This window comes from Mastigoproctus giganteus, chromosome 14 (genome assembly GCF_048544385.1).
Source record: "Mastigoproctus giganteus isolate SK-2022 chromosome 14, ASM4854438v1, whole genome shotgun sequence".
NCBI lineage: Eukaryota > Metazoa > Arthropoda > Arachnida > Uropygi > Thelyphonidae > Mastigoproctus > Mastigoproctus giganteus.
The window spans coordinates 118,148,793-118,176,707 of record NC_143588.1 but is presented as its reverse complement, the minus strand read 5'-3'; the positions used below and the strand labels follow the sequence as shown (position 1 = coordinate 118,176,707).

The 27,915-nt window shown below is 36.3% G+C and overlaps 1 protein-coding gene across 2 annotated transcripts; it reads left to right on the top strand.

Moving 5' to 3' along the window:
* The first annotated feature begins 1,460 nt into the window (after nt 1-1,460).
* On the top strand, nt 1,461-27,561 carry LOC150075672 (uncharacterized). 2 transcript variants are annotated; one of them, XM_090388949.1, is made up of 3 exons: nt 1,461-1,566; nt 14,368-14,602; nt 26,491-27,561. In XM_090388949.1, the coding sequence occupies exon 3, from the start codon at nt 26,529-26,531 to the stop codon at nt 27,459-27,461; it is 933 nt and encodes a 310-aa protein (XP_090245075.1). In that variant the 5' UTR covers nt 1,461-1,566; nt 14,368-14,602; nt 26,491-26,528; the 3' UTR covers nt 27,462-27,561. The 2 variants fall into 2 exon arrangements, with proteins under 2 accessions (XP_090245075.1, XP_090245076.1); XM_090388950.1 differs by having other exon boundaries at nt 26,391-27,561.
* Nucleotides 27,562-27,915: the final 354 nt, after the last annotated feature.

The following is a 27,915-nucleotide window of genomic DNA, read 5'->3' as shown; positions in this document are numbered from 1 at the left end:
CCAAGTGACTCAAGAGTTGGCTGTAAGGCAGTGCGACGCCTAAGGGCGTCTCACCCATCTTCGATCGGATTTAAACCCGCTGATCATGCCGGCCACGGTAGTCGTTAGTTATCGTCAGTTTGCAGATTAATCCTCCATCACTTGAGCTCTTTGCAGCGGCGTTGTCGTGCATGAAAAGAAAATCTGGGCGAACCGCAGCGCTAAAAAGTCGCACATGGGACTCGAGGACCTATTCTCAGTACATCTGCCAATTACGGTACCTCCATCAAACACATGAAGAGGTGTGCGGCCATTGATCATTATTCCTCTCATGAGAACACCACCTCCACCATAAGTGTCCCTTTCTCTGATAGAGAAGGATGGTACCACATTCCTCGTTGTCTTCTGATGAAATAACGCCTAGAATCTGATTTTAGGCTAAAATGGAACTCATCAGAGAAGAGAACTGTACCTCTTTTGTCAGGGCTCCAAGTCACAAGTTGATGGCACCTGTTTCGACGAGCTCTGCGATGGTTTGTGGTTAATGAGATACAAACCACTGGCTTCCTTGCTTAAAGTCCACTTCAATTGAGTCTTCTTAATATAGTCCGGTTGGAAATGTTTTCACCTGTGGCCGCAGCAACCCCAAGAGACAGTTGATGACAGGACATTGTAGGGTCTTGCTGTTAGAACCAGATAGCGGTCTGTTCTGGTTGATAGCCCTCGCCCGGTCTTGGCCAACTGTTCTTTTAATGGTTCCAATCTCCTGAAACAGCTTAGAAAACGCCGACAGTGACACATTAAGCCAACGTGCTACCTCTGCCTGGACTGCTCGACCAACCGTCTGTCTTCTTAAATAATCATCTAAAAGGGGCTCGTATCTGGTGAGTATGGGCTTGGCACACCCAGGGTCCTGAGCTGGATGTCATCATCCTTCTCTTTCTTGATGATACCCTTCTGCTTCTGACTCTTGTTCTCTCTCTCTCTCTCTCTCTCTCTCTCTCTCTCTCTCTCTCAGGGAAATTCAGAATTTTTTTTTCGGCTGGTGCAACATAAGCCTCAGGCTTCCTTGCTCCATATGGCTAATAATAATAATAATAATAATAATAATAATAATAATAACGACGATGACTTGCCATCCTGAATACTGGAGATGTGGTAACAATCCATATGTTTATAGGCATGAATAATTTGCATAATGTGCAGCTCTGTAGGTGGTAGATCGATTTCTATTGGATACTCACAAGTCGCATAACAGGATGCCTATTACATCAAATATTTGCCTTCAGTGACACTGTTCACAATAAAATATTTACAAAAAGCATTTTGTTCTGTTGTCTTGCAGTGTATGTATGGTTCAAAAAATAAACTGTAAAAAACAGTTTCATGGCTTTTTTTCACATGTTGAGATGGCGCTGTTTGTATACACCTTTGGACTTTATATTTGTTTGTGTAAATATATTAGAAGATATGTTACTGGGTTGAAATAATAGTTTAATTTTGAAATGAATGTCGCTCAAAATTAATTAAAATCAACAGTATATCAGGTGACCAGTTTATATAATAATTTATGGCCACATGGGTCAAGTAAGTTCAATCTTCACCTCTCGAGACCGGCTTTGATTGTTTCAATCATAGCTTTGAATTTATTTTTCGTCATTGAGGAATGTCTGCTAAAACGTTTCAGGGATGAGATTGTGGCACGTGTTATAGTTTTCGTTGCCCTTCAGAATTTGGTTCGTCCTATTAACGGAGAATGGATGATTTAAATTTTAAACTTGTTCATTGGCGTTCTGTATGTTTTTTTTTTTTTTTTATCGCTGGCCAACTTATCAACAGTTGTAGTGTGATGATGCCATATAACATGCACGTTTTTAGGAGTTTGTTATTATTATCTGTGACTTGGACTCTAAATAAATAAATGAATTGCTAAATCCTTAATTTGCTTGAATGAAGCATCCAGAGTTGCCTCTTTATAACTAGTTGAAACCAGGGTATGTCTGACAATACCTATTATTTTTCGATATTTGTTTGTGGCATACCGTAGTAGTAGTAGTGGCATGTAATGCAAGAAAGCAAGTGTATGAGCTTATGCAGCATCAGCCAAAAAACAAATCACACCATTCCCTCCAAATGCCTGTCCAGTTCCGCCTTAAATTTATTCAACCTATCAACCTCCACAACGACAGATGGAAGTTTGTTCCAGCAATTAACCACCCGCTGGCTAAAGGCAAATTTCCGCACATCTATTCTACATCTGTCTTTTCTTAATTTGAATTTATGCCCCCTTAGGTTCGTAATCTGAACAAGTGGAAGGATCCCATCAGAATTCAGCGTGCTCAACCCATTCAAGGCCTTATACACCTCAATCAGATCACCGCGCAGGTGCCTAGTCTCCAGCCACTACAATTTGCAGAACTTAAGCCTCTCTTGATAAGAGGATCCCTTCATTCCCCTCACCAATCTTGTTGCCCTTCTCTGTACACGCTCAAGTAAATCTACATCCTTCCTAAAATGAGGCCTCCAGACCTGTACGCAGTACTCAAGGCTTGGCCTGACCATTGCCTTATACAGAGGGATAATCACCTCCTTTCCCTGCTAGCAAAATTCCTATATATCATTGACAAAACCCCATGACCTGCCCTGGCAGCCTGTCTGCATTGCTCAGAAAACTTCAAATCTGACTGCACAATTACTCCCAGGTCTTTTTCATTTTCTACCACCTTAAGTGTAGTACCACACAGCTGGTACGTTTCTCTGGGGTTACTTCTACCCATATGCAGTACTTTGCATTTGTCAAGGTTAAACTTCAGTTGCCACTTCTTAGCCCATCTGCCCAAATTATCTAGATCCTGTTGCAGTAGCACACTGCCATTACTGTCATTAACAACCCTGCCAACCTTTGTATCATCTGCAAACTTCGACATTAAGCCTGATATACCTTCATCAATATCATTGATAAATATACAAAACAACAGTGGACCTAACACCGAACGCTGTGGGACCCCACTAATAACATTAGTCCAAGAAGAGCAGCACCCATTGATTACCACCCTCTGTCTTCTCCCACTTAACCATCCTTTTATCCATTGTAGCAACTTACCCTTAATACCATTCTGCTCCAATTTGTACAATAGTCTTCCATGCGCAACAGTGTCAAAAGCTTTCCTGAAATCCAAATATATGATATCAAAATTATTTTTTGCATCCAGTTCCTTTGTGACCACATCATAATAACCAATCAAATTTGTCAGACAAGACTTTCCCTTAACAAACCCATGCTGTGTCGGAATTATTGCTGCAGTCTTGTCTAGATGATCCTGCAATGCATCTTTAACCAGTGACTCCATTATTTTACCCGGAACAGAAGTTAAACTAACTGGTCTGTAATTACTCGTGTCGCCCTTCGATCCCCCTTTGTGAATTGGGGATACATTTGCACATCTCCAGTCCGTGGGAACCTCCCCTGAGTCCAAAGACGCTCTCATAATTATGGCTAAGGGTTTGCTTAGTTGCTTTGCCGCCTCCTTTAATATAACTGGATAGATCCCATCCACCCCAGGTGCTTTTCTTATGTTTAACTTCAACAATTTCTCCTCCACTTTGCTTTCAGCTATTACAAAATCATTAAGTATCCTGCCACAATTTGATAACCTTCTGTCATTTTCAAACCTTAATAATTCCTCACATGTGAATGTAGATGCAAAATACTCATTCAGTTTGTTTGCTATCTGAGCAGGATCATCAACAGTCGAACCATCGATGTCAAATGGACCAATCAGATTCATCCCCTTTCTTTTAGAGTTTATATAAGTAAAGAAATCCTTGCTGTTTTCTTAGCATCTTTTGCCAAGGATTTCTCGTAATCTGCCTTCACCTGCCTAACCTCCTTTGTCACCTGATTACAGACTAGCTTATATCTGCCATAGGCTTCTGAGTCGCTTGATAATTTATATGCATCCCATGCATTTTTCTTCTCTGTTACAAGTCTCATTAGTTCATTAGATAACCATTTAGGCCTAAACCTTGAACAATATTTCTTAATAGGTATGAAACTTTTAGTAGCTTCCACGATTAATTCCTTGAATGCTTCCCACTTAGAATTTACTGTTGGTAACATCGTCAGTTTATCCCACTGTACGTCTGGATCCATGTTGATTATATGCTGTATGCGAAAAGTCCATAAACTTTTTTAGCATTTGAGCTAAATAGGAAAACAAATGAAATCTTTATTTGCAGAGCTATGTTCTCAGTGCCAAATTTTGCCGAAATCAGTATTTGCCTTGGAATACTTCTGTGTGTAAGGCAACACAGGGACAACCCCAAAGGCAGAATGTGTTGATTACACAGGAGTTAGTTATTGTAGGTAATTCTGTTGTCATGGAACCGGGTAATATATATTATGCAAAAAAAAATAAGTGAAATAGGACCACGGTATGTCTGCAAGGGGGGTAAGTTTGATGCCATCTTTTAAGTGCAAAAGATGATATTGTTGTACACATTGGCACTGATGACATTAAGAGTAATAGAACTGCAGATTTACTTAAAAAGTACAGGGCAATGTTAAAAAAAAAAGTTAAATTTGAAAGTGTGCAATTCTGCCCAGACACGATAGGAGGGAGTATATGATGAGAACTTTGTCAGTCAGTTCAGCCGTGGAGAGATTGTACATGACTCGTGGAGTAGAATTTTTCTCAGCATGGTCTGTGCTTGTTAACATGAGAGACTGCTTCTACAGGGATGGGCTACATTTAAGTAGAAATGGTGCAAGAATATTTGCTGATGATACTATCAAGGCAGTGTTAGGTTGGGCAGAACACTGCTAGCTCGGAAGAGATACACAGACTAATAGACTAACAATAGCCACAGGCAGAGGTGAAAGTGATTCTTGCACTGCTTTTGGAACAAACAGCAGCCTTGAAAGCAAGACGCTAGGGATTTCAAAGACTGCTAGGAGTCATCATGGAACAAGTAAATACATGGGCTATGTGAGGGTAACTAAGAATAAGAACAGATGCATGTATACTTGAATGTACACCAATGTTAGAAGTAAAATAAATAAAATTGGTCATTGAAGTGCTGGTCAACGCATCAAATGCAGACATTGTTGGGATATCAGAGACTCGGTGCCTCTCAGATCTAAGGGATGCAGAATTTGAATATGGGGAGTAAAATGTATACAGAAAGGACAGACAGGATAGGAGGGGGAGGAGTTATGCTCTTAGTTAAGAAGTACAAAATCTAAAGCAATGCATCCAGTTGACATGGGTGGCCAATGCAATATTGAGTCAGTTTGGTGTGACATAAGCACTGGGGGAAAGCAAAAATGAGAGTTGCAAAGTGTTATAGGTCTAATGACTCTGATGAGTACATTGAACAGCTATACAGCGGAGAAATAGTGGGCCAGTAAATCAGAATGTCTTATAATAGGAGATTTTAACTTTCCACATATTGACTATAACTTGTTCCTTGGTCACTCATAGATTAGCTAAAGATTTTTTGGAATTACTGGATGACTGTTTTCTACAGTAGCAAGATGGAGTAATACTCTTGATCTGATTATCAGCATTGATTAGTCATGCATTAAGAATCTGCAGATAATGGAAACACTAGGTGGCAGTGATCACAATGTATTAATTTGGGGGATTTGTAACTACCATCAAGGGTAGTAAAGGGAGGGGGTTTTTGCTTTCATAAAAGAGGCTACAGTGGTCTCAGGTTTTTAAATTCCATACAGTGGGACTAACTGATGATGTTACCATCAGCAAATTCTAAATGGGAAGTGTTCGAGGAATTCATGATAGAAGCTATTAGGCTTTTCATACCAACTAAGAAATTATTTTCAAGGTATAGTCCTAAATGCTTTAAATTGACGAGACTCGTGGCAGAGAAGAAAAATGCATGCAGTGTTCTCCCCAGAAAATTTTGCTAGCCAGGTGGCATAATGAAGTAGCCAGGTTGAGAAGTATAATACTTCGTAATATTTTAAAATTTTCTGTTATTTATAAATGTGACTTAAACGATCCAGAGCAAAAATTAATTGCATAATTTGACATTTATATGCTTCTGTCGCATTGACCTCGATCGCATAGTATGTTCAAATTAATATTGATCGAGGTCAGTGAGCAGTACCATACGGTACTGCGAGAATCACTTAAATTTTATCCGGACAGTGCGCCCACTCGATGGGTGCACCACCTGGTGAATTTATATGCATACCATGCCAGTGTCCTCCCTGGCATGGTATGCATATACCATGCCAGGGAGGACACTGTGTCACCCGATAAATTATCGGGTGACACAGGAACCTATGGTAGATATAAACTGGTCTGTAATCAAGTCACGAAGATCAGGAAGATTACAAGAAATCTTTGGCAAAGGATGCAAAGAAAAACAGTAAAGATTTCTTTACTTATGTAAACACTAGGAGGGGAAGGAATTGAATTGGTCCACCCAATATTGATGATTTGACTGTTCCTGGTCCTGCTTAGGTTACTGACAAATTGAATGAGTATTTTGTATCAGTATTCATACATGAAGAATTCTTTATGCAAGGGTATGCCAGAATTTTCAAACTCTAACAGGGAGCTAAATGATTTTGTAGTAACTGAGAGGAAAGCAGAAGAGAAATTATTGAAGTTAAACATAAGAAAGGCACCTGGGGTGGATAAGAACTATCTAATTATATTAAGGAAGGAAGGAAGCAAACCTTTAGCCATAACTATGAGTGTATCCTTAGATTCAGATGTGGTCCCCGCAGACTGGAGATGTGCAAATGTATCCCAAATTCAAAAAGAGGGATCAAAGAATGACACAAATAATTACAGACCTTGTTGGTTTAGCTTCTGTTCTGGAGAAAATAATGGAGTCACTGGTAAGGGAAGTAATGCAGAATCATCTAGACAAGGCCACAATTACACTTCAGACACATTATGGGTTTTTTAAGGGGAAATCATGTTTATTGATCAAAGATGTCCACAGTAGCTGTTCCTTTCAAGTGATCTGTGTGCCACGTGATTTTAATGGCAGTGGCACACTGCATGTTGAACAGTGTTTTGATTTAGTTTTAGTTGAATTGTGAGATTGAGTGTTTATTGAATTAAGAAAATGATAAAGTAAATGTTTAACGGGAAAAGAAAATGTGGAAATCAATAGGAAAAGTGATGGAAAACGTCAGATAGGAGAAAGCTCAATGGAAAAGCATATGTTAAAAGAAAAAACAAGGAGATGGTTGTTGTACCTCTTCGAGTGCCCCCATAAGAAATTAGTTAAAACTATTTTGCATAAAATTTCATTTGAAAGCTATTTTTTATTAGATTTCACTGTATTCTTTTTTGCTTTTTATTTCTTCACAAAGTGGAATAATTCAATGCCAACTGAAAACCAAATTTTTATCTTTTCTTCTTTCTTTCAGGTCTCATGCAAATGTAAAAAAGAATGCAAATATTTCTCACACGGAGGAATAAATTGTTCAAGGATTATCGTAACATGAATTCTAATAATACCCAAGTAACATATGTTTTAGGATCACTGATAATATTAAAAGAATATGACATAGAAAATATTACAACCCGTGTGACATTAGACATCATTGTACTGTAAGCCATCGTTTACCTTGTTCTGATGGGAGAAAGGAAGAAGTATGTGAGAAAACTTTTCAAGAAACTCAAGGTTTAAAGCATGTATTTCTTCAGATACTCCATGAAAGACAAAAGAAGGGAATATCCATATACATAGACAAAAGAGGCAAAAATCATAGAAAACAAAAGTTTACCACTGATGACCATAATTCTTTGAGCTCATAAATTCTTTGCGCAAAGAACAAAATCACTGTGGTAGAGCAAATACAAAAAAAACTTACATAAGTTCAGATTTGAATGTTTTTCTAGGTTGTATAAAGCTTTTAAAAAAGATAATCCAGATAATATTGTTAGTGAAAATTTTAGCAAGCTGTTTTCAAAAAAGGTGGTAATAGTAGTGGCAAATGACGCAAGAAAGCAAGCTTATATAGCATTAGCCAAAACACATACACACACACTTCACCCATCCTTACCCTCCAAGAATTTGTGTAGTTCTTCCTTGAATTTATTCAAACCATCCACTTCCACAACATGTGGAAGTGGATCACTTGCTGGTTCATTGTTGGAATAGGCTTCCACATCTTTCCATCTTTCCTCAGCTTAAATTTTAGCCCCCTCATGTGTGTAGTCTCAGCAAGAGGAAACTACCTAGAAACCTTCCGTCTGATCAACAATCGCCAGTATGGATTCCGTCAGTGTCGATCCACTGGTGATATTCTGGCATATGTTACCCATTTATGGACTAATTCAATGGAAAGGTTTGGTGAAACACAAGTAGTTGCTCTTGACATCTCAAAGGCTTTCAATCGTGTTTGGCATAAAGGTCTTCTAAACAAGCTTCCATCTTATGGTTTGCCAACTGTTTTTAGTAATTGGTTATCCAGTTTTCTCTCTGATCGTTCACTGAGGGTGATGGTAGATGGCTCTCTGTCTTCTAACCTCTCCACTAATGCCGATGTCCCCCAAGGTTCAGTTCTTTCCTCCACTCTTTTCCTCTTGTATATTGATGATCTTTCATTGACTGGAAATCCTATCCATAGTTTTGCCGATGATAGCACATTGCATTCCACTTTCCATTTTGAGAAACCTTGTCCTGCTCAATCAGCTTCAACTTCTCGAAAATCTGCTACCAATTCCTTAAATGCCGATCTTCAGGTAATTCTCCAGTAGGGCAAAGACAACTTAGTTGATTTCAACCCTTCTAAAACTCAGTCTTGTCTTATATCTCGCAAAAAGGATTCTTCTGCTCCTATGCTTATCTTTAGTCACACTCCGATTTCTAGGCAAAATGATATATCTCTTTTAATCTGTCTGACTTCTAATCTCTTCTTCTAATCTTTTAATATATCTGACTTCTAATCTCTCTTGGCACAAGCACATTACAAATATTGCTTCCTCTGCATCTAAAAAACTTGGTTTTCTCTTTCGCTCTCGGCGTTACTTTTCTTCCAAACAGCTGCCCACTCTGTATAAATCGCAAATCCGCCCTGCCATGGAATATTGTTCCCGCATCTGGGGCGGTGCCCCCAAAACCTCTCTCAGGCTTCTTGATTCCATTCAGAAGAGGGCAGTTAGGTTAATTAATGATTCATCTTTAACAAAGTCTCTCCACTCGCTGTCTCATAGACGTACTGTTTCTGCTGCATGCCTCTTCTGCAGATACGTCCATGGGCACTGTTCTTCTGAATTGGCTTCTATAATTCCCGCTCTCTCTTTCAAAACAGTCCGAACACATGCCACCACCAGCCAACATCCATTTACTGTCCAACTCCAAACTCACAGAACCAACTTTTCATCTTCCTCGTTTATTTATTCAACTGCCGTTTTCTGGAACAACCTTCCTTCATACGTATTTCCTGAAAATTAGTCTACAGAAGTTCAAGTCCAATGTCAACAAATATCTTCTTTTGTCTTCTCAACCTCCAACCCAAGCACGGTACTAAGTACTATATGTTCTAATACCTCTCGTGTTTGGGGTTTACATAAAAAAAAAAAAAAAAAGTGCTGGCTTCCAGGAGTAGCAACAAAATTGCCTCTTGCATTTTTAATGTTTTTATGTTAATGAAGGAAAGATACATCAGGAAAATTTGATTATCTGGTCTGATAAATGATGTGAGCAGAATAAAAATGAAACCATGATTTTTCTTATGGTGTTTATGACAAGTATGGGACTGTTTCAAGAAGTGCAACACGAGTTTGTCCTCAAAGACCACAGCTTGCTGAACTGTGACTGAGACTTTGCACACATTGAAAAATGCAAGGTGAAAATAAATGTTTAACTCCAGCTAACATGATGGAAGATGTTATTCTTGAAGCTAGGGAAGTTCATCCTATGGTTCCTGTTAAAATGCAACCAAAGAAATTTTTGGACTTTATGAGTGCATGTAATGATCTTATCAAGAGTATTCCCATGAAGAAACTCAGTGTAATTAAAGTTTGTTCTTCTGATCCCTCCAAAGTGTTTTACAAAAAAAAATATTCAGTGATGTGGCGTCTTGGAGTATTCAAAATATTCTCAAAAAGGGAAAGATTATTCAGGGTGTGAGATATGTAGCTTTATTCAAAAAGCGGCTCCAAGGCTACCAGCCAATAAGATAAAGGACATGACTGCGGTGATGCCCTACTTGGAGTATGCAGGGGAATTTTTTCAGGTAGTCAGAGCCAGTAAACATAACAATCATTCAATAAATTAGAATGTCATCTAGAAAACTTAGATCACATTGCCACATGAAATCTTTAATATCTGTAGTTATTTCATTTTTTTTTGTCATAAAATTGGTTTTCTATTATTATACAACAGTTTAAATCCTCTTACACAGTTCCAGTAAGTACGTATTTAAATATTTCATCAAATTTCACCCATTATAAGGCATCCAGGTTTTTTCTTTCCCCCTAATTCATTGATAGTTAAAATGTAAATGAAACATTAGATAATTTTCAGAGAGGATGCTTCATTTGAAATATCTTAGTATGTTTTCAGCATTACTGAAAATGTTAGCCGTAAAGTGCAAGGGAGCCGCAGGATTTTGCTGCACCAGCCAAAAAAAATAAATAAATAAATAATTAAAATGAATGTATGAGTATATGAAACTAACATAGAACTTATCACAAGCTAGAAATCCCGTTAACATCATTCTTTAGAATTTCAGTAAAATTTGTTACTAACACCTCTCGAATAGTCTTATCCACAAATAAAAAAAAATTAGGGGAGCTGAACTCATTTCAATGGAGCAAGGATTTTGCCTTTTTGTTCAGTCACCTCCTTTCCAATTTTGCCCTGCTACTGTACCTCCCTTCTTGTTTCAAAAATTCTGTCACCCACACCCTCAATTTAATAGACACTCACATGGCATCTATAAAGTATACTGCTCTTTGTTTTAATTATAAAAAATTCATTTTTAGCTTTTTTCACTGAATTTAAAATATTAACTTAAAATTGAAAATACAATTACAGGCATACCTCGAATAACGAATAGGATGCGTTCCACGAAATTACTTCGTTTTCAGAGGTAAAAATACTATGGCCAGAATAGGGATACGTTCCTACGTAAAGAAAATGAAAAGCTTTTTTTTCGGACAAAGAAAAGTTTTATTAAATAAACAGTCAACTTACATAAAAAGTGAAATCACATTTTAAAATACGAGTCTAAAGTTGATTGTTTATGCTCTTTTTCTCTTTCATTTAACAATTGCCTATACGGAGTTATTGCATTTAACACTGATCGCTTAACAATAATACTTCTTCCTAAATCAGGATCATTTTCACTAAAAAAATTTAAAACGTTTTCAATGTCATTTAAACACCTTTTTAAATCTTTGGTTGTTAACACTTATTTCGGCAGGAACTTCTTTAACTTCGTCTTCATTGCTAACAAGGTTTTCTAAATCTTCCACTGAAAAAACTATCATCTTCTGCATTCAATAAATTTCTAACATCCTCTTCATCGACATTTTCGAAACCTATTGATTGAACCATCTGGATAACTTCATTTCTAATTTCTTGGATGTTATTTTCTTCTTCTAGTACAACTGCTGGCCATATTTTGCGCCAAACTCCATTTAAGCATTTCTTAGTGACTTCTTTCCAAGAACTATCAATGTTTTCAATTGCGTTTTTAATGGTGTAGTTTTTCCAAAAAGTTTTAACTGTCATTTCCTCTTTATCCTCTAGTTCAGTTAAACTGCTTAATGTTCGACGCAGATAATAAGCTTTAAATGATGCTATTACTCCCTGATCCAATGGTTGAATCAGGGAAGTTGTGTTTGCTGGAAGAAACACAACTTTGACAGGAATGCATGTGTCCAACGTGTTAAGATCAGTAGGATGTCCCGGAGCATTGTCTAACAACAAAAGAGCTTTTTCTTCAAAGTTGTTTTTTTGACAATACCGTTTTACTTCAGGACAAAAGTGGTTAACAAACCAATCAGTAAATAACTCCTTGGTAACCCACGCTTTTCTATTTGCTTTCCATATTACAGGTAAATTCATTTTTATGTTACCTTTTAACGCCCTCGGATTTTCTGAATGGTAAACTAATAACAATTTTAATTTATAATCGCCAGAGGCATTTGATCCAAAGAGTAACGTTAAACGGTCTTTGGCTGCTTTAAACCCAGCAGCTGATTTTTCTTCAATAGAAATGAAGCTTTTTGTTGGTAGCCGTTTCCAGAACAAACCGCTTTCGTCAACATTGAACACCAAATTTGGAAAATTTCCACGTTCAATTATTTCCTTTAGTTTTCCTGGAAACTTATTTGCAGCTTCTCCTGTTAATTTTACACTATGAATCCTGGCCCGTTTTTTTAAATTTCTCGAACCAACCACGAGAAGCCCCAAAGGTTTCTTCAGTTTGTTTAGATTTCAGGTGATTAAACTGGAATATTTTTTTTTTTATGTTAAATGGGGCTTGAAATTGCCGACTTCGTTATATCGAAGCTTCGTTATCAGAGGTAACGTTAACCGAGGTATGCCTGTAATTGATTTGCTAAATTTGATTAAAAATATTGAATGAAAATAAATTAGAGAAATCAATAATAAATAATAATAAAATATAATCAGTAATAAATAAAATAATAATGTTTTTATTGTATTTTGTAGAATTTTAAAATTTGCTGATCCCCTGGATTGAAACATGCTTTAATGATGTCTGGCAGGTGCAACATGGTTGTCTTTATTTTTTTCAGCTTTTCGCATATAGTTAGCAAACCTAAAGCTGCATAGCAAGATTATAGCCACCACGTAGGAATGGGTATCGTTTAGAAAAGAGATGCATGGTCTTGCTCACATAATTCATAATGTATTGAAATGAAAACAAAAAATACTCTATATTGAATATTCACAGAAGAATTTGCTTTCATGTAAAATTTAAAAAAATAAATAAAAGGGGGGGATGTCTGTCACATTCCTAAACTTAGCAACAGAAGGTTAAATGAATTAAATGGTCAGAGAATTCAATTTTTAAAGGACACATTATTACCGTTACAATAATATAAATGAGAACAGATGCAGCAAAAAGAAACTAGCATTTCGGATGGTTTACTCATCTCCATGGTTAACAACCGCTGCATTAGAATAACAGGATTCTAAAATGAAAGAGAGAGAGAGAGAGAGAATTAAAAGATCTAAATGTAGATGCTGAAAAGCATGTTTCTTTAAGCAATCTGGTGGAACTTTGTTTGCCAACTACGGCAAAGATTTAGAAGCTCATTAATTGTAGCCATTGTGTTTCTGTGCGAAATGTTTTTGTACCATTCATGTGCTCTATCTCAGACCCAGCAACTACCTCTCTGAGAGTAAAAATGGGTGCTACTTTTTCTTCCTTTTCAATTTTTTTTTTTTTTTTAATTAATGTATCACATATTCATTCTACCTAGAAAACTGTTTTAATGAGAGCATTGTTACATTTTTCCCAAGTACTGTTAAAGTTAAATCCTGCTTTAAAGAATCAGTTTACTCTTTCTTTAAATTGGGATTTATTGTATTCCTTGTAGCAGTCAGCATATGAGGGTGCTTAAGAGACATTGTTTTTCATCTCTCTCTCTCTCTCTCTCTCTCTCTCTCTACATGTGACATGACTTTCTCTACCTGAGCTTTTCTGGTAGAGAAAAGCCTTCATAGTGAATAATTCAGTGCAGCTGGCCACAATATAAGTATATACAGGTATAAGGCAGTGGTTAGGACACATCTCAGGTACTGCATAAAGGTTGGGAAGCCTAATTTTAGAAATGATATGGATCTCCTGGAATGGGTGCAGTAAAGAGCAGATAAGTTAGTCAATAACATGAAGGGATACTCTTACCACAAAAAGCATTGGTTCTTCAAATTGCACTGCTTGGAGTGCAATTTGATGGAGATCTCACTTGCAAGGAGATCTCATTGAAGTGTTTTTACTCTTTGAAGTATTCTAACTCTTTCTCACAGAATGCACACAAGAGAACATAAAATAAAATTGAAAAAGGATGGCATCATGATTGGTGTGCAAATGTTTGCTTTCAGCCAGAGAGTAAATGATTGTTTGAACAAACTACTATCCAGTGTTATGGAAGTGTGTATTTTTTGAATGTGTTGGGTTTTTCTTTTTTCTTCTTTTTTTTTTTTTTTTTTTTTTGCTGATGCTGTGCTAATAATAATAATATGAAAGAGAAAGTCATCAAATATGTATTTGAGATAAAAACAAAATTCTCAATTAAATATCTTTTGAAAGCTTAACCTTTATTTTATTTAGTCAAACTTTTTTTATATATATTACCCATCATTAGCTACAGTAAATCCAATATTACATTCAAATTGTGAAAATTCTTTTTTCAGCACAGCATTAGAGATGGGTGGGACAGCATCATGGATATGAAATTGCAGCTCAAGATTCCATGGTTTTTCATGGAAACCTTATTTTCGAAAAGCTCCAAAAGATAAACTCTGAAGGGCCCGAGTTGTGGGGATGAATAGGCCATTTTGTTGCTCTTCTTGCCAGTCCACAACTGAGGAAAGGATTCTGAACAAAGTATGGGAATGTTCTGTCTTGCCAGAGGATATCTTGTAACAGGTCAGTTGGTTTTTTGTTTTTTTTTTTAATCGATAGTGAATAAAAAAATTCTTTTAGCATATTTTGGTTTTAATTCCTGTTGTGGTTTATTCATCAAAAAATATGCAAAAATATGAAAGGGCACACTAGACATTCATTTTAGGGGCAAAATGTTCTCAAAAAATTGCTGCATTATTTGAATTTTGCAAGCCACTCTTTCTTTATATTACTCCAATGCAAAAGATTATTGGAATTGTTAGTTCTCTAGTATCGTATATGGTTTGAAAAAATATTTGTTGATATTGGACTTAAATTTCTGTAGATTGTTATTTTCAAGAAAGAAGGTCATTCCAAAGAATGCAATGAGATGCATAGCTGCTAATTCTCCAGATTTATGAACCATCTTTTGGACCTCTTAGCCATCTCACCCACCATCATAAACGTTTGTTTTTTTCTGTTTTTTTTTTTTTTTAATTCTGTGAATTTCTGCTTATTTTCATTAATGAATTGGCCATCAGATGTGTTAGTCTGTGTTGCATGACATATGTGGAAGATGGAGTGCAGAAAACAGCACTGGTCTCTGTAACATCTGATGTAGCATTTCATTATACTTCCATCGTGCAAAGGTAATTAATGGTACCCTTCATTAATATGCCAAAGAAATATGATGTAAAATTTCAGAAGGCATGCACTCGATTTTACAATTTCAAGTGATGAAAAACAATGTAATCAGACATTTGTAAACCAATAAACATAAAAACATTGTGTACCATGTAGAAAGGAAGGCAAAAATAGAGTAGCATTTCACAGTGATAATGCTGATACTGCAAAATTTTATTTTCATCATTTATTATAGAACATACCTTTTCTTGAATTATACTGATCATTCAGATGTGTTGTTCAGAAATATGCTTCCCAATAGTGAAATATCAAAAATGTGTGGCTCTGTTTTGGGAGAACAAAAACAGTAGAGGCTGTTAATAAAATTGCACCAAGAGGAAAAGAAAGGGCAGTGGTGGCTCTGAAAAATGTGCCATTTTCGACAGCTACAGATGGCAGTGATCAAAGTGATTCCAAGCTATATCATTACAATGACCTTTTGTAATAATAAAAAAAAAATAATCAAATCAAAAGCAACTTGCTCTCAGTGCTGGCATTGGAAGGTAATCCTACAGTGTATAACATTAGGCATCTTCTTCTGAACAACCTGAAAGCATGTGGGATTCCTTTAATGCATTTAATTGATAATGCCTGTGCTATGGTAGGTCTAAAAAATGGAGTGGCAAGGGTATCAAAAGAGGACTTTAGCATTTGGTGGTAATAGGCTGCCCTTGCCATCTCATTGATTTGTGTGCTGAAAAGGAGCGGTATGTCTTATTATTATTATTATTGGCCATATGGTGCAAGGAAGCCTGAGGCTTATACTGCACCAGCCAAAGAAAATGTGAGTCTCTTTCCATGAAAGTAGATAAATATTTGGTAAATGTTTACTAACCTAGAGAACATCTTATCTAGAAGTGCTAAAAGAAAAGATAGATTCAATCAGTTTCAATTAATATGTGTCACTGAAGAAAAAGATTTTGAAGCAAAATCTTTTGCTTCAAAAGATTTTGTAATAAAAAAAATCATCATATCAAAAGCAACTTTCTCTTGGTGCTGCCATTGGAAGGTAATTCTACAGGGTATGACATTGAGCTAGTAGAGATAAAGACATCATAATTCCATTATATAAGGCTATTGTTAGACCACACATGGAATACTGTTTTCAAGTTTGGAGATCACACATAAAGAAAGACATTGTGCTTCTTGAAAGGCTTCTTCAAAGTTGGGTAACTTGCTTGGTGAGATCGGTAAAAGAGTGTCCATATGAGAAGAGACTTTGAATATGTGGGTTGCACAGCTTGGAAACTAAACACCTCAGAGGAGACTTGATTGGGGTGTTTAAGGCTCTGAGAGGCATAAGCAAAATGAATAAGGACAAAATTTTCACGGTTATAAATGATTCTAGAACAAGGTGCCATAATTTCAAGTTACATGGGAAGATGTTTAGACTGGATTGCAGGAAGTTTTATTTTAGCCAGCAAGTTATAAAGTACTGGAATAAGTTACCTACATGGGTGGTAGAGGCTGACAGTTTGGGGAAATTCCAAGGTCAGCTGGATTTCCTATGCATTTCCAACCTCCAGGAGGAGGTTGGAAATGCATAGGAAGTGTTTGAGTAGGCTGGTAGAACAACAGTGACCTCTGACCAGATTTATTCTATGAGGGTGTCCAATAAAGAATGGTTATATTAGTTTTTATTTATTTTTTTCACAATATACCTTTATTAATTATCGATATTTTGATTGTCCTTTTCAAAGTAATCCCCCATTTGATGAAATGCACTACTCCAACATTTCTGCCATTCTTCAAAAACATGGTGGAAGTGATATTTTGACATGCATTTTGACATTCATTTAACCTCTGTTGTCTTTAAAACTTCTTCAGATGACTGGAAATGTTTTCCTCACGGCTCCTTTGACTTTGAAAATAAAAAAAAAAATCATAGGGTGCAAGGATAGGGCTGTACAGCAGATGAGGAACATATTTGATATTAATGCTGGCTAAGTACTTGATGACAGCAAGAGCAATGTGAGGTCTCACATTGTCATGATGCAGCATCCATCCAACCACCTGCATGTAGTTATGATTGTTTGCGACAGTTGTGCAGTGCAGTTCTATAGTAAGGTCTTGTAACAGTTGTGTGATGTTGCACAACATGCTGGTAAACCATTCCTTGAATGTTAAAAAAAAGAGATGATCATAACCTTTCCTGCAAAAGCCACAACTTTTGCTTTTTTTCAGTGTTGGCAATGACATAGACTTCCAAACAGAGCTCTATTTCTTACTCTCTGGGTCAAACTGATGAAGCCGTGTCTCACCTGCCATTATCACCTTGGGCAGAACTTCACCATCTTCAGTAAACATCCATTGCAGCTCCTGAAAAACCTCCATGCAAACTTGCTGTTACTTAGGTGTGAGTAGTCTTGGAACGCAGCGTACACAAACACGTGTCATATCCAAATGGTCATGAAGAATATGTGCATGCTTCCTACTGATATTCTCAACATCTCTGCCAGTTGTCTTACTGTTGTAGGACAATCTTCTCCCTCTATCACAGAAGCAGTGTTTATGGATTCTGTGATGACAGCAGTGATTGGATTTCCAGGACTGCAAATTTTTGTGATAGAATCATGTCCATCTTTAAATATTCTAAACCACCTGCAAGCTGTGCTATATGGAAGCGTAGGTTCACTATAAGCCTCTTTTAACATTTTGTCACTTTAGTTGATGTTTTTTTTTTTTTTTTTTTTTTTGAGATGAAAAAAAAATTTGAGAGCAGTATACTGCAGCATTCCTTGCATGTCTGAACAGAAATAAACTAGACTGACTACCAAGGTCACACCATATGCATAAGTCAACTGCTGCAGTTGCTGTGTGATGCAGCTTATCACTAGTGAGTTAACATGTGTAACTCCAATTTGGCGCAATTTGTTCATAGTAGCCCTTGCGCCAAAAAACAACAACAACAACAACTCCAATTCATGATCCAAAAATATGTTGAAAGAAGACAAATTAATGAACTCCCTATGAAAAAAAAAAATTCTGGTAAAAGCAAAACTGAGAGTCATCAGCTTGTATCCATTTAAGGTATAAATGGATACTTATTTAATCAAGTGTGTTCATATTTACTTGTCTCTTTCTTGTTTCTTTTAAATGTTATGCCATTGTTTGAAAATTCCAACATACCTCCTCAATTCCCACATCCATGTACTGAAGTCATTACTTCGAGATATGTCGTAGAATATGATACGTAAATTTCTTATACCAACAGTTTTTAAACCTTTCATTTTGGAAGGAGAAACAGAATCTGACTTAATAATAGGCATTTTCGTGTCCAAGGTCATGGAAAGTTTAAAACAAGAAAAGAGAGAGGATTCTGTTCTTTTTTGTTTGGTGAGAAAATACTCTATTGCTGCATATAACTACATGATACACAAGTTTTCGTTGAAAAATTATGTTCTTATAAATACCAAATTAGCAATGCATTATTTTCAGATTTGAAATATTTTGAAATTATTTCTCAGTGTCATTGAAGATGAAGCAGTAAATGTTTTACATCAGTTTTTGTCAATATCAGTGCGATAACCTACCAGTTGCTACAGTATTATGAAAGAATTGATGTACGCTGGTATTTGGTTGGGGAAATGATAAGTGCCCAAAGAACCATGAATCCCATGTTTTGGCATTTTAAAAATTTCTCATAGGAGTGCTGATTATGAGAGAATATTCAGCCAGGTGAAAAAAAAGGGGGGGGGGCAACACAGTTCAGATCTTTAGTTTCTAGTGAAGCCTTGAAAATGCTCTTATCATCTAAGTCTTGACAGTTTGACCATTATTCTTAAAAACTTTTACTCAACATTTCTGAATAGGGTAAATTCTGCAATTATATCTTTCCTGAAGCAATTGTAATCACTTCGTCTAAGACAGTCCAAACAGAAATCCTCATACAAAAAAATAATCCTAATTAGACTAACGTTTGAAATCATACTGTACTGGTAAACAACCCTATTTCCCTGACAACATGCATGTTTTAATATAAAATGTGCATATTGTCAGGGAAATTTAATTTCATATCCAAAGTCTGGACTTTAAAAAAGCCTTCTGTGCTTTTTCTGAAAATATCTGCCTTCCTCTAGTTGTTTTAGAAAAAACCTTGCCTTCCCTGAAAAACCCTGAAAAAACTCAGTCTCCAGCTTTTCAGAAGACAAAAATCTGATGACTATGGTAGAAGGAATGAAAATTTGATTTGGTAAGTGGAGTTAAACTGTGAATAGTTTTGACTAGTTAATGCACATTTCGTAGAAAGAGATGGAATTTCCGATGCTAATTCAGAGGAAATAGTGCCTGTGAAAATATCTGTAGAAAAGCATGCATCAGAAACTGAACATGCATTAAGTTATTAAAAAAAAATCATTAATTAACCCTCAGTGGGTGTGTCAGAATAGTCGCATAAACAAATGCATTTTGCAGTACCATTTCTAATCTTATAAAGTTATTTATATATATATATATATATATATATATATATAATCATATAAATAAGAATAAGAGTTAAAATAAAATAATACCAGCAGTATGGTAAGACAAGAGCGAAAATAATCAAAATTAAACCTAAATCTAACCGGGGGGGGGGGGGGGGAAGAGAAGGGTAACAAAAATAAAAATATTGCAGTAGAAACTCTCTAAAATAATTTAGAAAATCTAAATGAAAGAATAATAATCCATTGAATTTTCAAAATTCAATGAATTATTATTCTTTCATTTAGAAAGAATAGAAATTTTCAAAATTCAATGAATTATTATTCTTTCATTTAGATTTTCTAAATTATTTTAGAGAGTTTCTACTGCAATATTTTTATTCTTGTTACCCTTCTCTTCCCCCCCCCCCCCGGTTAGATTTAGGTTTAATTTTGATTATTTTCGCTCTTGTCTTACCATACTGCTGGCATTATTTTATTTTAACTCTTATTCTTATTTATATTTCAAGCATCATGTAGAGGAATATGCTTTTTGCTGCCTCTGATGTATGCTGCACTATTTTATTTTATTATAATGATTCCATTTTCAATGCTATTCAAATATATGTATAATTATATATATATATATATATATATATACACAGGGTGTTTCAAAAATACACGGCAAAACTTCAGGAATGAGTTCCTCGTATGTAGACAATAAAAATATTTTATATCAACGTAGTTCCAGAAATGCTTGTTTCCCGAGTTATTAACCGGAATGTCTTATCTCCCACAGGTGATTTCCTTCATCACAAGGTACTCCATTCCATTTAATCAAACTATACCTAAATGGCCCCCTGAGCCATAGCTCATCTGCCACTTACATCATAATTGTTACATTTATTGCAACCTTAACATTGGTCAATTTAATTAACAATTACAGTAGTCTAATTTGACTAAACAGATCTAAAACGAGATAGAACAACCTTTAGCCTCGCGGTGGGGACGGCGTCTCCACCCCCACCACGAGGAGGTAGGTTGCCCTATCCAGGAAACCACGTTTGACAATCTGTCAAACAAATAATAATAATAAAATTGATCTAACACTTTATATAAACATACAGCTCAAAATAACTCCACCATTCTTTTACAACATCACATGAGTCCAATCCCTGTGAACCACAACCTCAGCGTCAACTATAACCGACGACCTCCGGTCACCACCGGGAGAAGCCACACATCCGTCTCTAGGAAAACATCTCATGCTGCTTGCATTACATTTCTGTTCGACGTTTTAACATGTCAACAGCACGCAGATAATCAGGACACGCCCGATCATTTGCGGCATGTGCAGAGGGCAATTTCCTTTTCAGACAGTTAACACATTGCGGTGTATCCGCATGCTTACTGCAAGACTTAAATGTATGGCCTCTCCCGGCACAGTGACCGCAGAACTCTTCTGCTTTACAGTGCCGGGCCATGTGGCCATACGCCATACATTTAAAAAATTGCGTCGGTTTCCACAGTTCACGGACTCGATGCGAACTCCACTCCAAGAACACTCTAGAACAATTAACCAATTGTCTTCTTATCCGTGGGGAAACCTCCACCACAAAGTTATATCCTATAGAGTTTCTTGCTTTATTCCTTGCCAAAACCTTTATTTCTGAGAGTACTTGATCTTTGCTGACACACTCATCAGCCAAGTTCTTTCCCCAAAGTTCATTCTTTAGAATGTCTTGACTGACCTCTGGGTCTACGTCAAAAATCACAAACCTCGGCAATCGTCGAAGGGTCTTCTCAACCTCCAACTCGAGATTTTGAACTTCTGGACAGTTTTTAATCTTGTCAACATCAGATTCTGATGCAGCCTCAATAATTACTCGCTTATCTCTTATCGGACGAACCGACACGATCTTCACATCTGTTAAAACCGAGGCAACTCTGCCCATTAGCTCAGTCTTAACTTGATCACTTGTCTGGTATTTATCCGATTTCGCCTTCAATATAATAGAATTACTCTTGGATTGAACCTTCTGGGAACCAACGGCTTCTGCATACGTTTTTTGATTAGATACTTTTCCTTGTCTAAAAGTTTCTAACTTTGCCTTTAATATCTGATTCTCAAACATCAAGGTATGTACCACATCCACCATCTTATCCCAGTACCCCATAACTATATCAACATCTTGGCCAGTTGCTTCCAGAATAATTGCAATGAGGAGCCTCAGCTTACTTCTCAGGCAACTCATTTCTTCTAATCCAATCAGTTCAGAAGAAAGGTCTATATTCTGATCAGTCTGGGACTCCTTCTCTCGAAACTTCCGCCTAGGACTCACCTTGACCGGAGTTCTTTGAGGTGATTCCTTCGGAATCTCTACCTCAGTTTCTTCTTCCAGAATTGCCTCAAGTTCTTCGACAAGAGGCGCTGGAACTTTCTTTTTAGCTTTTGGCATTATTATCAGCCAATATTATAATCTAGACAAAGAATTTAGCACACGGAATTTCAAACGATAGCTTAAATAAGCTCGATCTGCCAGCTGGGGGACAATCACCCCAGCTGCCCAGCCCAGACCACTTGGAGGAGGAGCTTCTTCAAGTAGTTTGCCAGACAGGGATCCAAAAGAACCGCACTTATCACTAGACCAAATCAGCACAATGATAATCAAATCTAACCAACTATCTGACAAAAACACTTGGCACCTGGGCCTCATCACAAGGTACTGACAGAATCTGGTGGTTTTCCATTCCGACCATGTACTCAAATCAGGAGCAAGCGGATGTGTACTTAATGTACGGTTTGGAGGACGGCAATGCTCTGGAGGCTCGTCATTTGTACCACTAAAGGTTCACAGAACGAAGATGTCCAGACAGGAAAGCGTTTGAAGGTATCCATCGCCACCTTTTTGAACGTGGGACCTTTGCACCTCGTGCTGCCGACAGAGGATGACCAAGATCTATGACTACTGAAGTAGAGGGTGGACCAACTGCCTGGCCTCCATGCTCACTGATTTAAACCCACTAGATTTCTTCTTGTGGGGCCATTTAAAGTCATTGGTGTATTCGACTCCAGTAGCTGATATGGAAACTCTCTGCAATCGAATTGTGGCAGGTTGTGAGACAATACGAAACATGCCAGGAATTTGGCATCGTCTTCGTGAGTCCATGAGACATCAATGTGAGGCCTGTATTCAGGCAGAAGGTGGACATTTTGAACAATTACTATAAGGTGATGTGAACAGTTAAGTGTCATAGATAGATCTTCAAAACTCGGAAACCAATAATTTCTGAAACTATGTTGATATAAAATATTTTTATTGTCTACATATGAGGAACTCATTCCTGAAGTTATGCCGTGTATTTTTGAGACACCCTGTATATATATATAAAATCTTGCATATTTTGATATATATTCATGTATATACACACATGTATATATTCACATGGTTTCATAGATCTTTTGACTTCTTACCTTTTCAAGTCCAGTAAGTTTCTTTTGACTGTATACCTCGTTGGATTCGGTGAGTTATATCTGATTTTAACTTTCCTTTTTGCTTTTCGCCTCTGTTGGGTCAGCCACAAAATACACGTTCACTATTACCATGCTTATCTCAACATTTAGGCCTAACTTCCTTTACCACTGAATTCAAAATTCCCTTATGTAAGATTATATTTCATGTCAAAAACAGAGGCCCTACTTCTTGCTGTCTTTCCTGTGATTTCGATGGTTGACCCTTGACAAAGACATTGAAATCATGAGTTTTTCAGTATTCCTTATTATTTTCTGATAATTCTTCATAGTTCCAATCCCTGTTTATAGTTCATTTTCTATTCTCATCCTCACAATTAACTTATTTTTTTTTTATTGTAATTGTGACAGCTGTCTCTGTGGCCATAAAGTTACTTGAACAGACCTACTTCATATGCCATTTAGTATATCTGTTTGAAAAACATCAAGAATAAAGCAATTTGAAATAAAGGCAGTTATTTGTTCTTCATTATTTGCTTTTAATTTTTGAATTAAAAAAAACTTGAAGTTAGAAATAGCAAAGTTACATGAGCAATGCACATTGGTGTACTTCCTACAGTAACACAGTGAGAGATCTGAATTTTTTACACCACATTTTGAGTTGTAACACCATTAATGATGCTCATTGAAAACCAAACCTATGAGGAAAAATTTATGTAGTCATCAAACTAAAAACATTTCTAATTTTTAGTTGCAGACGTACATAAACATATGTCCACTTGGGGTGGGGGGCTTAGCTTGATGCCCCTTTTTCTGGATAGATCAGAGTTTTAGAGAACTTTCGAGGAGTCAAGGTCACTGCCTCTGCTGTTGTCCAGAGATGGCAGCTGTGGCAAGCACAAGGATACGGCGCCTTCATAGCCAGATGGGAAGGAGCAGCAGTGCGTAGCACACGCTTCTTGATTATTGGTGGTGACGGGGTTCGAGCCCGTCACCACCAAATACGGAGGACGCAGAAAGGTCAGGAAATGACCACCGCATATTCCCGGAGCAATATGGCCTTAGTTGCTAATGCTCCTAAAAACCAAATAACAACAACAACAACAGCACAAGGATACAAAGGTAAAGGTGTTTTGAGTGAGCACAGTTCAAGCATACATGGCTATTAAATATGGTGATGTTCTTGGATTCTCTGTTTTGTAAACTCCTCTGATCTTATTGTGGTCATCTTGGAGTATAAACAGAATATTTTATTAATTGTTTATATCTTTTTAATTTATGCCAAAAATGATTAAAAGTTAGGGTTATCAGACATCCCAACTTTTTTACCAAGAAAAGAGTGGATAATCAAGTTTGGGGGGGAGGGAGTTCATGAATAAGTAAATAGTAACCCGTGCATATTTTGAAAAAAGGCACTGTGTCAACATACATTATGTTCACACAATTTTACAAAATGGTATGTCTTAAGAAATTAAATAAAACAAATTATCTGGAAATATCATTTTAGTATTAGCATGTCTTATCTTTGACTTCAGTGATGAAATCATTGATTCAGTTTACTCTTCAAATTAACAACCCAATTCACTTGAATTCATGTGTGACACTTAAATTTTTACTTACGTTGTTTCTTATAACTGTGCCAGTTTCAGAAGCATTACCATGATTACCATGCATAACTTGAAAACAACCACATTTATTGTTGATTTTGATGCTGAGAAGCATGTAAAGTTAAATTACTGAAGTTGTCCTTATTGAAATTTTCTTCCTGAGAAGAAATCTTTCTTTCAGCTTAAACCAGAATTTGTCTATAGAAGTCTTTCCACTTTCCATATCCAACATATCCCAAACCACGAAAACAATCAGATAACCTTGGAACCAGTCAGAACAAAACCCAATCTGCTCTCCAGATATGGCCTCTTCTGATTACTACTGTTTCTTGCATTGAAAAAACATTTGAAAGGCCACTTTTGTAAGCCTTAATAGTAACTATGTTGAATAAAAGTTGATTTATCTCCAAATTGCATCATCTTTCACTACATCACAGATGATTGCATCATCTGGTGAGTATGAGCTTGGCACACCCAGGGTCCTGAGCTGGATATCATCATTCTTCCCTTTCTTGGTGATTCCTTTCTACTTCTCTCTCTCTCTCTCTCTCTCTCTCTCTCTCAGAGTAATAGAGAAATTTTTTTTTGGCTGGTGCAGCATAAGCCCCAGGCTTCCTTGCACCATATGGCTAATAATAATAATAATCTGCGACTACAGTAAAGGCTGCCTCAGCAACAACAAATTTAAGGCTTCTGTTCTCTATAGAATTTATAATTCTAAAATAATTTCCAAGGTCATGGTATCAGTTCTAAAAACATCTACAAGTATTCTATCTCTAGAGTATAATTATAATTACCTGCAATTTTGTCCCCTAAGCCAGATGGTTTAACCCAAATTTCAATATAGAAAAAAATGCTTATATTACTCTGCCTCCATAGCTGAGTGGTCAGGAGTGGGAGTGCAGTAGCACACGCTCTTTGAGTAGACTGGGGATCAAGCCCTGACTGCTAAATATGGTCGATCTGCCAACCTGCACTGGACCAGTGTGGCAGATTATGGTCCATTTCCCTCAACATGAATCATTGAGGAGGCTTTCATCCTGCAGTGAATTGATAATGGCTGTAGTTTGCCTTTACTTTTTTTTTCCTCTAAAATTACTCCTCGTAATTTTAATGGGCTCCTGTATTTTGATTACTTTGTCTTCAAAAATTTGTTCACTAAATAGAACCTGCCCATTTCCTTCAAACATCAGTACCGTCAAGACATGCATAGTATGCTATTTGACTCAATAAGCAGATATTTATTCTTTATTTACTGTACAACACTTAAGTTATGATTTTTCAGTGTAGGCTTTTGAATATCAGGTTAAAGAAAATATTATAGTAACAGCACTAATTTTCTAGATAAATATATGGATATGATACTGTGTAAAATATACAGTGTATGTTAAATTACATGAATATTTAAAATATTTTAGTCTTGTGTGTTTTACTTTCAAAAGGCAGTGTTTTGTGCTGAAGTTGAACAAAAGCTCATAAGATATAGCTCTAAGGTGTTGTAAAAATGTTATCAAAAATTTTCAAGAATGCTTGAAAATTGGTTGTATGTCTGTGTTAAATTGGGAGCTCATTGTATCTCTTTTTTTTTTTTTTTTTTGCTCATGATAGTAATTTCTTAAATTTGTTGTTTAATAGAATCTCTTTTTTCTTTTCTGTTCATTTTTTTCCAGGCAAACTCGGATCATATCTTTAAATGCCATTCATTCAACTTCAGTAAAAACAGGTAGATGTTTTTAAGCAGTTATTGAAAATTTGAATCATTTTCCTTAGATTTATGAAGGCAGCTAAGAAAACTTAGGGAATTCAATATGAAAATTATTATAAGAAACCCTTTATGGGTAATGACCCCTGCAGGAACAGCAGTTGCACACACAGGCAACCGTAAAGTTCAAGGAATTGCCCTTGAAAAGAAACCTTTTGTATGCAGCACCTGTGGTAAGACATTCCCAAGAGAAGAAACCCTTAGGAGTCACAGACGAATACACAATAATAAGAAACCTTTCACGTGTGAAAATTGTGGAAGGACATTTTCAAAGGGAAGCAACCTTAAGACTCACAAGAGAGTGCATACTAAGGAAAAACCTTTTCCGTGTGAAATGTGTGGGAAATCATTTTCAAGAGCAGATATTCTTAGAATACATAAAACAGTACATAGTAATGAGAAACCCTTTGGCTGTGAGACATGCGGGAAAAAATTTTCGGTACTAGGAAACCTTAGAAGGCACAGAATAGTCCATACAAGGAAGAAACCTATTACGTGTGAAGCCTGTGGTAAGACATTTTCAAGAACAGACAGTTTTAAAATGCACAAAAGTGCTGTCCATAACAACAAGAAGCCATTTGCGTGTGACGTTTGCAAAAAAACATTTTCACGATCAGGCAATCTTAAAACACACAAACGAATTCATACTATAGATAAGCCTTATACATGTGAAACCTGTGGGAAAGCATTTTCACATGCTGGAAATCTTAAAAGGCATGAAAACATTCACAGTAATATGACTGCTCTTACGTGCAATATCTGTAGAAAGTCATTTTCACAAATAATAAGTTTTAGAGCACGCAAAGTTAATCCTAGTAATGACAAATCTTTTACGTGTGAAACATGTCAGAAAATCTTTTCACAAACAGAAGACCTTGAGGGACACAGGATAATCCATATTAGCGAAGAGCCCTTTACTTTGGAAATATGTCAGGACATTGTCATCGTTGGAAACATTGAGAAAAGCGATAGTTCATAGGTAGAAAAAATCCACTTATGCGACCTACAATTCGTTGAATGGTGCATATTTAAAGAGATGTAAAATCATGGAAGAATTTTTTTTTATTATTATTATTCCTACATCTGACTTCTTTTTTTAAAAAAATTTTAAAATATCTTTGGTGTAAATATCTTTAAATGTTATGTTTATTAAATATATTAGTCATTTAGTGACAGAACCTAAGAATTATAAACAAAAACCTGCACAAAATGTTGGGCAAAACTGTATACATCAGCAAAATGCACCTAAGGAAATTTGATGTACTTTTTAAGTCAGAAATTTGAAAAATAGCATAATTTTGCAGTCTGGAAACTTAGAAAAATTTTGTAAGGTGTTTTGGTGATAAATTTTTATGTAATTCATGGTTCAGCTGAAAGATATTTAATCATATAGAGAGCACTTAGAAGACTTTTAAAAAGGTTGTTCGATAACA